The 12,399-nt window shown below is 40.3% G+C and overlaps 2 protein-coding genes across 3 annotated transcripts in view; one reads left to right on the top strand and one right to left on the bottom strand.

Moving 5' to 3' along the window:
- The window catches only part of LRP2BP (LRP2 binding protein), a 31,718-nt gene extending 21,635 nt beyond the window's left edge, over window positions 1-10,083 (bottom strand). For both annotated transcript variants that reach the window (XM_035004240.1, XM_035004241.1), the window contains exon 1: window positions 9,741-10,083. In XM_035004240.1, coding sequence (XP_034860131.1) covers window positions 9,741-10,064 — 324 coding nt within the window. In that variant the 5' untranslated portion in view covers window positions 10,065-10,083. The remainder of the gene's footprint in view (window positions 1-9,740) is intronic.
- ANKRD37 (ankyrin repeat domain 37) lies at window positions 9,640-12,333 on the top strand. The gene is made up of 5 exons (XM_035004243.1): window positions 9,640-9,837; window positions 10,047-10,199; window positions 11,017-11,108; window positions 11,655-11,858; window positions 12,099-12,333. Coding segments are annotated over exons 1-5 (477 nt in total). The 5' UTR covers window positions 9,640-9,810; the 3' UTR covers window positions 12,100-12,333.
- The last annotated feature ends 66 nt before the right edge of the window (window positions 12,334-12,399 follow it).

The raw sequence follows: 12,399 nt of genomic DNA, 5'->3' as shown, positions 1-12,399 counted from the left end.
TTCTTTTTTATACCCAGGCTGATAATCTTTGATTATTACTGGTACATTTAGCTGTTTTACATTTATTTTAATCACTATTGAATTGAAATTATTTTGTACTTTCAGTCCATTTGCTTTATTCATGCTACTTTTTCTCTTTTATTGCCTGCTGTTGGATTTATTGAATTGACTAGGTATTTATTTTGCTTTGGGGATGTTGAATTTCCTGAGTCGTGGGTTGGTGTTTTGCTGCTGTAATAAATTACCATGAACTTCGTGGCTTAAAACAACAAAAACGTAGTCTTTCATAGTTCTGGAGGCTAGAAGTCCAAAATCAAGGTGTTGTCAGAGCCACGGTCCCTCTGGTTCTAGGGAGGAAACCATCCCAGGTTTCTTTCCTAGCTTCTGGTGGTCGCTGGCAATCTTTGGGGATCCTAGGCTCGTAGGCTGTGTCACTCCAATCTCGGTCTCTGTCTTCACATGGCCTTCTTTCTGTGTATCCTCTATCCCTGTGTGTCCTCTGCTTATGAGGACACCAGCCCCTGGATTTGGGGCCCACCCTAATCCAGTATGACCTCAACTTCACCTGATTTTTTGTAAAGATCTTATTTTCAAATAAGGTTACATTCATAGGAATCAGGTTTTAGGACTTTGAATATATCTTTTTGGAGACCACAGTTGAGCCCACTACATTTTCAAGTACGGCTTCTGCCCCATTCTATCCCTCTTCTCTTTCTGGCATTCCAATTAGACCTTCCTCCTGTGTCTCTTATTCTGTTTTTCACATTTCCCATCTGTTTATCCCTTTTTGCCACATTCCAAGTAATCTCTTCAGCACTCTCTCCCATTTTATTAATCCTTTCTTTAGCCATGTCTGGTCTGCTGTTAATATCTAGAATTTTAATATTAAATATTTAAAAACTTTTTATTGAAGTGAATATAAATACAGAAATGTATATGTAAGTTTACAGCTTGATGAATTTTCACTCAGAACAAGAGAGAGAAAATTACCAGCAGCCCAGAAGCCTCCCTAGTACTCCCTACTAGTTACTACATAAACCTACATGTAAATACAATATAGCAGAAGTGATTTTTGCATGCCTTTGTATACCATATGAATGGAATCAGGCACTCTGTATTATTTTGTGTCTGGCTTCTCTTGTTCAACATTGTTTGGGGATTCATCCGTTTTGTTGTGTTGGTTGTAGCTTTCTACTTCTTGTTGCTGTATAGTATTACATTGTGTGAATATACCATAATCTATCTCTTGTAATTGATGGACATTTGGGTAGTTTCTGTCTTGGACTTTTGAGAACAGTTCTGCTATGAACATTCTTGTACCTGTTTTTTCCCTAAACATTTATATGCATTTCTCTGGGGTATAAACATAGGCGTAGTAATTCCTATGTCGATGGGTATGCACGTTCAGCTTTAGTAGATACTGCCAAAAAGTTTCCAAGTGCTTGTGTACAAATTACTTTTTAAAATTAAGTGCTTGTTTTGAATCTCTGGTAGTTTAGGTAATTTATGGTAAGATTGCTTGGTTCATTTGAGTTTTCAATTGAAATCACCCATTCGGTTAGGCCAATTTATCCGAAGTCCTGCTAGAAAGTTTTTAGTGGTCTTGACTCCGACAAGTATGAGACAGCCTTCAGTTCGGGACTTGTTCACCTTGTATAGCTGAAACTTTGTACCTCTGCCATTATCCCCACTCCAGCCCCTGGTAACTGCCATTCTACTTTCTGCTTCTGTGAGTTTGACTATTTTAGATCCCTTATGTAAGTGGGATCATGTTATGTTTGTCCTTCTGCATCTGGCTTATTCCACTTAGCATAATGTCCTCCACGTTCATCCATGTTGCACAATTGGCAGGATTTCCTCCTTTTCAAAGACTGAATGATATCCCACTATATGTAAGTACCACATTTTCTTTATTCATCTGTCAATGGACATTTAGTTTGCTTCAATGTCTTGGCTTTTGTGAGTAATGCTGCAGAGAACATGGAAATGCAAATCTTATTTTGAGATTCTAATTTCAATTCAAAATATTCAGAAGTAGGTTAGCTGGATTATATGGTAGTTCTGTTTTTAATTTTCTGAGGAACCTCCATAGTGTTTTCCATAGTGGCTGCACCAGCTTACATTCCCACCAACAGTGCACCACAGTTCCCTTTTTTCCACATCCTCACCAACACTTGTTGTCTTTTGTTTTTATGATAAAGACTGTTCTAATGGATATGAGGTTTTCTCATTGTGGTTTTGATTTGTCTTTCCCTGATGATGAGTGATGTTGAATACCTTTTGGCCATATGTATATCTTTCTGAGAAATGTATATTCAGGTCCTTTGCCCATTTGTATTTAATTATTTTTTACATTTTAATTCCAGTATAGCTAACATACAGTGTTATATTAGTTTCAGGTGTAATACAATGATTCAACAATTCTGCACATTCCTCAGTGCTCATCATGATTAAGTTGTACTCTTAATTCTCCTTTGCCCATTTTTAAATAGGGTTATTTTCTTATTTTTTGCTATTGAGTTATACAAATTGAAGTCCACTTTTTTTTTGTTTTGTTTTGTTTTCTTTTCTTGTTTGTGGTTTAGGTGTATTAGCTAAGATAAGAAAACCATTGCCTACGCCAAGGTCACAAAGATTTACCCCTTTGTCTTCTTCTAAAAGTTTTATTGTTTCAGCTATAGGTTTTTGCTCCATTTTGAGTTATTTTGGTATACAATGTGAGGAAGGGGTTCAAATTAAGTCTTTTGCATGTGGATATCCATTTATCCCAGTACCATTTGTTTAAAAGACTATTATCCCCCCAGCTTCTGTTTATACTTTTAACTAAGTAGTTCTCTTTTGAAGTATGTGTATTAAATCTTTTACAGGCAACTTGGCCTTTAAATTTTGTGTTCTAAACAATCTAGTTATTTTGAAAGGTAGAAACTTATTTAGAGATAGAGTTAGAAATGAATTTCTCCTTTAAGTGGAAAATCAAATGTATTAAATTAAGAGTGGAAACTTCTATTGGTATATGGAAAGTAGTTTCCATTTACAACTTCTATTTGTATATTGGCAGTAACAGGTAAAATAGGTAACTATTAAATTTGCAAATATTTTAACAATACAACTAAAATATTAAAAATTATTTTAATTTTGTTTAGGTGAAGGTGGCCTTTATATACTGAAATAGAGGGTATCTGCCATTATGTACATACCTCATCAAGCAAAAAGTGGTTTCATTTCATTTAGGAACTTGGCTTCAGAAATGGTAAAGAACATGGCGGCTATATTTCCCTCATCCTCTTTGTATGAAAGAAAATTAGAGAGCATGTTAAGTGGTTAATATCGATAAGTGGGAAAAATTTACTATCCAATATGGTCAGTAAGGTATCAGAAGATCTGGTGTGAGGAGCTTAGGAGAGGAACCAGGCTATTGGGGTTGCAGAGAATAAATGTGAGCCTCAGCCATGCTGGAGGTGTCCCCCATCTCTGATAATGCACAGCCTGGACTCCAACAAGCTGAAGGATACAATTAGAGAAAGAAGGACAAAGTCAGAGAAGGTCTTGTGAAATTGTTCCTGGGCTCAGGATGGGGAGGAAAAGAATGAAGTCTTCGATGAAAAACTGCCACAATGGAGGGTGGCTAAGCTCTGCAGTCCTTGGTGAAATTGAGAGTGAAGGCCAAATGCTGGAGGCACACAGAGCCTTCTGGCAGAACCTCTCTTGCCTGGAGACAGGTGCTACCTGGACATACAAAACAATATCCTCTCATCAGCTCCCATGTAAATGCAAAGTAGAAAGATCCTAGAATCACACATAGGGCCACTTCACCGCGTCACAGATATTATTTAAAAAAAAAAAAAAAATACTCCAACTGGGTCCAAAAAGCCCCTTTGGATTTTGGCAAAATCAGATTCCCTCCTTGGTGAATCTCGGGATCTCTTGCAGCAGGTAGCCCTTAAGAAAGTGCCTTTGCTTCCCTCTATGTTGATCATATACTCAACACGGTATGTACATCTGGGTTGGCCTGCTATTTTATTCATGGAAAAATTTGGATATTTGCAATCCTAAATAGCAGTTCCCACCAAAGTATCCCTCCCTCTTTAAAAAAAATTAGGTAAAAATGTACATCTTTGGGAATGTGATAAAATTGTCTAAAAATGGTTTGTAAATTTTTTATGGAATAACAAAAGGTAATTTAAAAGTAAAACTGCTGTGAAAATGAGTTTAAGAATGTTAGTGTCTTTTATGGGTTATTCGTGTGTTCCTGGGCAGAAAAGAGTGAGCACAGCTGGCCTGAGGCTGCCATCTTTAGAAGGACATGCTGACAAGGTTGGTCCTCGGTTGGCATTTGGGAACTTGACACTTGGGTTGTCCCCCAAATGACAAGATGAGTTTGCAGTGTTTACAGTTATATAAACAACATGATGATGTATGGCGGATTTGTTTCCTTCTGGAATTCTGTGATTTTAGTAGTTGGTAGGCAGAGGATGCCTACATGCGAGCCTCAAATATAAACGTTGGGTCCTGAGTCTGTAATTGGCTTCTTTAGGCAGAAACATTGCATACATGGTCCTGCGGAGCACACTTATTTAAAGTTCTTTTAAAATAGAGGTACAACACTGAAGTTCCTATCATAATAAACAATGTTACTGGTACCCATGAAAATAGAGTTAAATAAGTGTCCTGGGCAAAAATGCAAAGGCCTGGGTTTATTGTTATTGTTCATTGCTGTTGTCTAGTAGTCATTAAAAGAATAATAGTGTTCATATATTAACTGGAAGCATAACCTGTACACATATATGGAAACTTAGGAAAGAATATTATGGATATTACGGAGATCTCAAAAGACAATATTGAATCAGGCAGTGGACTTCTGGTTTTTTTTTTATTTTTTTCCCCCCTTCCAGTTAGGTCTATTTGTTTATTTAAAACAAAAGTGCTTTTTTTTTTCATGCTCTGAAATGAGAAAAAAAAAAAAAGTGTGGGAAAAGACAGGATGTCTTTTACTACCAGATAAGCACTGGGTGGAAGAGCCTGGTAGCTTTTTGATTTTTCTCCAATTTACCATGTTTTCTGTGAGCAAATAAACCACTCTAGGAAAGACTGATTTGTTAAAAATCTTCGTAATTACGTGGGATTCACATGCCTCACTTGTCTTGTTCCTGCTGTGTAGAAACCTTTTCTGGCCAGTTAGGTCTACCAGGGTCTTTCCTGAGGGGATTCACTCAACATCCAAAGGTAAATGAAGGCACTTGTTATGATGAGCACTGGGTGTTATATGTATGTGATGAATCACTAAATTCTACTCCTGAAACCAATACTAAATTACATGTTAGCTAAATGGAATTTAAATAAAAATTTGAAAAAAATATAATGCATTCTATTCAGCTACTCTCTTTATATTCCTTAAATGAAAGAAATACTGCATTTATTGTGGTTGGTCAGTTAAACAAGAATCGATACAGAAATTAATAAAGAGTATATGATCATACCATATACATTTTAACTTATAACATGTAAATATATGCTACCTTCCAATCTTTTCATCTAGGGTCAGAAGCTATTTCCTTAATAGAGGTTGACTGTGAGAGTTTAGAGTTGTCTTTCTTTCATAAACTATAGGCATATGAATTCCACTTTATGTTTCTTTCAAATGGAGTATGAGTTTAAAAATGCCCATCAAACAGTCTGAATGTAGAACTATTTCTCATCTTTTACGGTTGATTTATCCTCACCTACTTGGGAAACACTTTTCTTAGAGACTTGATGATTTTGAAAGCATTGAGTTTAGTTTTCTTAAAAATTATAGCTCTCACTGTTCCTATTTCACCAGTTATGTAATATTTAATTTATTAGACATTATTCTTTATAGATGTGGAAAAAAATTCAAAGTGATGTGAGCCCAAATAACTGAGCATTCTAGAAACAGCCTGGTAAGATCTCCCAGTGATCAATGCAATGGGCAGTGTGTTTTGCAGAGGAACTGAAGTATATTGGTCAATCAGAACAAAAAAACTAAGTAGTGACTGGTTTTGAAAACTTTGTGAAATTTTTTTGTTCTTTTGATTAAAACTAGCTTTATTCATAAGGTTTTAGGTATCTTCTGTCATTATTGTATTTGGGAAGAGGGTTACTTAAAGGTGAAACTAAATATTTGAATAAACAAAAACTGTGATAGCCATGGTCTTCAGAAAGAAAAAGAATATATAATGGTTTAATTTTAAGTTGCCTCAAGTCCTCTTTTTTAAAATAAACTTTATATTTTAGAATAATCTGAGATTTACAGAAAACTGCAAAGATAGTACACATAATTGCCCCTATTTCCTCTGTTGTTTTCTTTTTTCATTTGTTTTTGCCAAATACTCCTTAACATTTTTTTATTTGAATATAGTTGATGTTACATTAGTTTCAGGTGTACAACTTGATTCAACTTCACTATATGTTTCATTGAAAGAGTTGTTTTTCTATGGATTATAATAATAGTCTCTAAGGACTTTCTTTTGCTAATTTTAAGAAGTTAATCTTAGGGGCACCTCGGTGGCTCAGTCGGTTAAGCGTCTGCCTTCGGCTCAGGTCATGATCCCAGGTCCTGGGTCCTGCTCTGCTCAGCGGGGAGCCTGTTTCTCCCTCCATCTGCCTGCCGCTCTGCCTACTTGTGCTCTGTCAAATAAATGAATAAAATCTTAAAAAAAAAAGAGTCAATCTTAGTAACTTCAAATCTACCAACGATGACCAAAATTCTTTAAAATTTAGTTATAAGAATGTGGTCTCTGGAGTCAAACGGTCTGAGTTCAGCTCCACCCCTTAATAATGATAGGACCTTAGGTTAAGTTATTGAACCTCCCTAAGCCTCAATTTCCTTTCCTGTAAAATGGGACAGATAACAATACCTATCTGTATTAATCTTGGGGCATAGGAAGTGCTCAATGTCCATTTATTTTAATAAGTTGGAATAGACATTAGTGGCCATTTAATATAATTTCTTATTTGTAAATCTTTATTTTACATCACTGCTGTGTATCATATTCTGTAACTAGACTGAATTGCACATAGTTCTCTTAACACTGGAAGATATTTTATACTCCTTAGAAATACTCTTCCCTTCATGGACTACCTGGCAGATTCCTCCTACTCACCCTTCCTCAGTCTACATATCTTCATTCATTTGGTCACTTAGTCATCATCTAACATTTTTTAAAAACATTCACTCTAAATGGCATCCTCTTTCTGGAAACACATCTACCAGCAAATTAAACATAAATAGAATTAACACTGCTTAGAAGAGTGCCCGTTGAATATGCATCTTAGATCATTTTCCTCTTTAGAAAACTGATCCCACACGGTACATGTTCAGTAATAACTCCAGCTGCTTGCTGGTAAGATAGTATTTCTTCCCCAAATGTATTTCTTCTGTGTATTTTTGTGCTCCACCAGCTTTGTTCATTTTTAGAAAGCTTTTAGGCCCATTACTAACAGTAAACCAGATACTTAGCTGAGACATATTTTTTCTGAAACATTGTCAGCAATGGACAAGTAGGAAGTGATTAGAAGGAGAAAAGCTTTAACAACTATTCACAAAATTCCCTATCCTTGTGAAACTCACATATGTAATAAGAAGTTAACACTAATTGCTAGACTTAACACTTGCTGAATAGAATCTTGTTTTAAATAAAAAGGATGTAATATGGAGGCAGACTCATCACACCAATATCACATTGCACATGTTAACTGCAATTTCTGTTTAGAACTCTAAGAACTTCTCTGATAGTACCTTGTATCATTTAAGAATTCATTTTCATTTAAGAATTCATAATTCATAATTCATTTAAGAATTTAAGAATTCAGGGCGCCTGGGTGGCTCAGATGGTTAAGCGTCTGCCTTCGGCTCAGGTCGTGATCCCAGGGTCATGGATCAAGTCCCGCATCAGGCTTCCTACCCCTTGGGAGCCTGCTTCTCCCTCTGCCTCTCTCTCTCTGTCTCTCATGAATAAATAAATAAAATCTTTAAAAGAAAAAAAAAAGAATTTAAGAGTTCATTTTCATCTGTGTGAACCTGAAGCTTAATTATATTCTTTAAAAAACAGTGCTCACCTAACTGATAAACACGAGAAAAGGGAAACTGTCAGTGATCATGTGTTTTCACAGATCTGATATTCTTCAAATATCATAAAAAAGGTATTTTGAATAGTTTCAATATAAATACAGAACACAAGCATGATTCTATGTTTGAACATAAATATATATATACACATACACACACATTAATGTTCAGGTATACATATGAATAAGAATGTGGAAAACTACCCCTTGGGTCAGTGCATGATAAATTTATTATTGTAAAATTATTTTACGGCTCTTACTACAAAATAAGATCCTGCAACCAAAATTAGAACTAAAAGGCCACTCATTGAGCTTGTCCTCCAAAAGCATAGTAATTTCCTCATCAGTCCTGCTCTCAAAGGTATGAACAGGAAGGAGGAAATCACTGAGGATGTCAAGGAAAATGAATATACGGCTCCAGCTTTAGTTTCTGGCAAGACTGATCTGGAAAGAAGCGTTCAGGAAAAGACAGTCAAGAGATGACAGATGTGCGGACGGCTACAGCTCGAAGTCAGGAAGTCTGTTTCTCAAGTAGCACCGAAAGGAACGACTCAAGCAGGACGGTATGCAGACCCCCCCCCGCCCCCGCCCCCCCAGCCCCGTCCCCCTCCCGCGCTTTCCCCTCGGAGCGGCCGCGAGGCAGCGGCGGCTCCGCCCGGGCAGAGCCCCTCAGGTCACAAACGTTCTCGGTCTGGGTCCGACTTTCCTCGAACCCCCTCCGCCCCCCAGTGAGTGTTCGGGCTGACAGTGTCCTCGTCCTTTCTGCAAGCTCAAGGTTAACAGCCCGGGCTCTCAGCCTCTCCCCAGGCGACGAGCCCAGCGGTGCTTCACCCAGTCCCCAGGAGGGGACGCAGTACAATGGTTGGCTGGGTTTTACCGGATTTCCCAATACGGGCGTGGTGTCACCGACAGGGCCCCGCGTGAGAAATCGTTTAGCTTGGGGGGCGGGGGGTGGTCAGCGCAGTCCCTGTGGTGACACCTTAGTTCACGTTAGCCGCCCCGCCGCCCCCGCAGCTCCCGCTTTCCTCCCGAAAAGCCCAGGGCGTCCGTGACAGAGGCGAGCGGGGGGCGGTTTTGCACGTGACGCCAAAGGAACGCTCATCCTTCCTCCCGAGCTGGAGGGCGCAGGACGCGCGGCGCCAGCACCACGCACGGCGGCTTCCAGAGGTGGTGCTGCCAGAGTTCTCTCGTTTCCTGGTTACGTGCGTGCTAGCAGAGGCGAAAACCTTCGCTCGCGACTCCCGCTTCTCCATAGGGACCAAAGGGCCGGGCACGCTGGTGTGGGACGTGCCAAACTCAGCGCGCCTCATGGCTGCCGCCGGACCACCCCCCCACCCCGCCCAGCGCCCTCGGCGGCGCACGCGCACTGCGGCTCCGCCGGGGCTACTTAGGGCCCCGCCCCGAGGTGGGCGGGCCTGGCGCCTCCCGGCTGGCCAATCGGCTGGCAAACCCGCGCCTCGGTCCCCAGCCAGCCTCGCGGGGGCACGTGCCGGTGTTTGTGTACGTGCTGCTCCCGCAGGGCGGGGAAAGGGCCGGCAGCCCGCGGGGCGAGGCTGCGGGGGCGCGGCCAGGGCTGGGGCGCGGCGGCGGGGGGCCGGCCCCCTGGCCCGGGCAATCTAAATCCTCCCGCACTCCGGCCGGCTGTGCACTCTTACCTGCCGGTCCGCAGCGCCTGCCCCGCCGCTCTGCACTCCCAAGGCCTGCCGTCCTCTCTGTAGGCGGAAAATGCTGTTGCTTGATTGCAACCCGGAGGTGAGAAGCGGGCCCCTTTCGTCCTGCAGGCTTACTTCTCCGGGTGTCTGTCTGCTCGGGAGCACTGGCGAGGGGGACTGAGCACGGCGCGCTGCCGAGGCAGGCCTCTTCAGAGTTAGATTTGGGGCGTGGGGGAAGATTCTCGACCGCGGGAGAGCGCGGGACTGGATACAGGCAAGAGGGGTGCTCGAGCTGCTGTTCTCCCGCAGGTGGATAGTCTGAAGCATCTGCTGGAGGCCGGCGCCTCGGTCAACGCACCCCCGGATCCCTGCGAGCAGTCGCCTGTCCACTTGGCCGCAGGGGGCGGCCTTGCTTGCCTGCTTCTGTGGCAGCTGCAAACTGGCGCCGACCTCAACCAGCAGGTAACTAGGTTACTGACTGTCGCTGTGTACAACCCTCCCCTCCACCCGGATCCACACCAACGTTTCGCAGACGCCAAAATACGGTTTCCCTTGCTGTAAACGTGGCTCTCGCAGAGATGTCTGATCGAAATATAAAGGGAGACACTTAAGAAATGTAAAGCCTTCTAGTAGCCACATTAATAAGATGAAACATGAAATTTCATGATTTAACTCAATTTACCTCAATATTTCAGTATGTAATCAATTTAAGGCATTACTTATATTTTCCATTTTCTTTTCAGACTTCTCAGTCTGGTGTGTATTTTACATTTCCAGCCACATTTCAAGTGCTCTTTAGCCATCTGTATGGCTCCTGGCTAGGATATTGCTCAGCATACGTAGGTCTACAGTTTATTTCAAAAGCAACAGTTGCTACATTACCAAATTAAAAGTCGCAGTACGGTAATTAAATAACAGTTGTGAGGCCAACTTTCAACTATTACAGTTTTCTACAGAACTTTCTTATGGTAGTCTGCCTCGCCCACTGAACATTAAAGTAGGGTGAGTTTAAATTGTAAATCGTTTTACCTTTGTAATACTCTGCTTTTTATTCACCTGAGTGTTAATGTAGGTGGTTGTGGCTGCATGTGTTTTTACTGATGAAAACTTTGTATTTAATAGAGCACCAAGTGAACTTTATTGAAAAAAACCCTTGAATTAAAAAATTCAGTACAGTGTGGTTCTAACTGGCTTTCTTAAACAGTAATTAGACTTCCCCTACCAACTTCCACGGAAACTGTTTCGGGGAGAGACTAAAACGTGCTGTCTTCCCTTTAAGGATGTTTTTGGAGAGGCTCCACTACACAAGGCAGCAAGAGTGGGAAGTCTGGAGTGCCTTAGCCTGCTCGTAGCCAGGGATGCCCAAATTGAGTAAGTATAAAATCAGTGTCTTCAAATTTTGTATTTTCTTGGATTAAGCTAATCAAACTCCTGAAGCTGAATTACATGTGCTTTTACAAATGCTTGCCTACCTAATTGACAATTTAGAGTTGTCATTTAAATGTTAATTTAGGCTGTTAAAGATACCTAATACTATTAAATTTAAGTAAAAAAATGGATCCTTAGCAATCAGAGGTGCAGTTCTGTTCATCTCTTGTGGCAGTATTACATCTTAGCTTTGGTTTGGGATAATCCCTTCTATAAAAGTTCTCATTGACTTCCTTTGAGTATTACTTATTATATCGAGCACAGAACACTCATTCATTCAAAAATGGAATGTCCACTCTGTGCTGAACTCTGCGCCAGCCTCTTAGGGTGCAATAGCAGGGAATATTGGAATTTCTCTGATTCCTTTACTACTTCTGTTCTGAAACCAACATTTGTATGAGCCCAAAGCTCCTTTGTAGAAGGATATAATAAAAACTAAACTAAACAAGTACCAATTTTTATGTAACTCAGTTTTTGTCTTAAATTCAGTTTATGTAATAAGAATGGACAAACAGCTGAAGATCTTGCTTGGGCCTGTGGATTTCTAGAATGTGCCAAGTTTCTTACAACAATTAAATGTATGCAGACAATAAAATCAAGTGACCGATCCGATAGAGATCATTGTGTTCCAGTGCCCAGACAGAAACGAAGTTTTGTAAGTGTAGAAAATACAACTGGAAAAAGGAAGTGTTGGTAAGTAACTCAGTACTGTTTTCTTCCTCCCTCAGGGATTGCTTATTCAGCAGTTGTTTCATTTAAACATCGGCAGTCTTATTTCTAGTGTATCTTTTTATTTTTGTGAACACATTTTAATACTGGTTATGGTAAGTTCTGCTAGATTTTAGAGGCCAGAAATCATCCTGCACAATGGAAGGATGGGGAGGAAACCTTTTTTAAAAAGTTCTTAATGTCACTTACGTTTTTTAACCACAGATTCACGCTGGTCCTGAAAAGGTTTGAAGAAAGCCTTCACTCCGTGCAGATCCACTGCCCAGCCAGAAGCTATGGCTTTTGGCTCACCAGGTGTATCTCAGCTCCTTCTAGGAAGGAGGAAAACTTTCTTCTAAGTGAAGATAACATTTAAGAATACATGTTTTTACATGCCTGTAATATTTTGGTTGTGCCTGCTTTTTGTCTTTTAAGTTATTAAAGAATACTAAAGAATAAACTGTTTTCTTTGTGTAGTTATCTGCAGCCTTTGAAAAAAACTGTAGTTTAAACCATCAGACTACAC

This window comes from Mirounga leonina, unplaced genomic scaffold (assembly GCF_011800145.1).
Source record: "Mirounga leonina isolate KUSES-001 unplaced genomic scaffold, KU_Mleo_1.0 Mir_128, whole genome shotgun sequence".
NCBI lineage: Eukaryota > Metazoa > Chordata > Mammalia > Carnivora > Phocidae > Mirounga > Mirounga leonina.
Note: the sequence above shows the minus strand (reverse complement) of the source record. Positions and strands in the feature narration are given on the sequence as shown.

Coding starts and splice junctions, on each gene's coding strand:
- ANKRD37 (XM_035004243.1), top strand. CDS start 9,811: ATGCTGTTGCTTGATTGCAACCCGGAG. Junction 10,200..11,016: donor GCGCCGACCTCAACCAGCAG/GTAACTAGGTTA, acceptor CTTCCCTTTAAG/GATGTTTTTGGAGAGGCTCC. Junction 11,109..11,654: donor GCCAGGGATGCCCAAATTGA/GTAAGTATAAAA, acceptor TCTTAAATTCAG/TTTATGTAATAAGAATGGAC.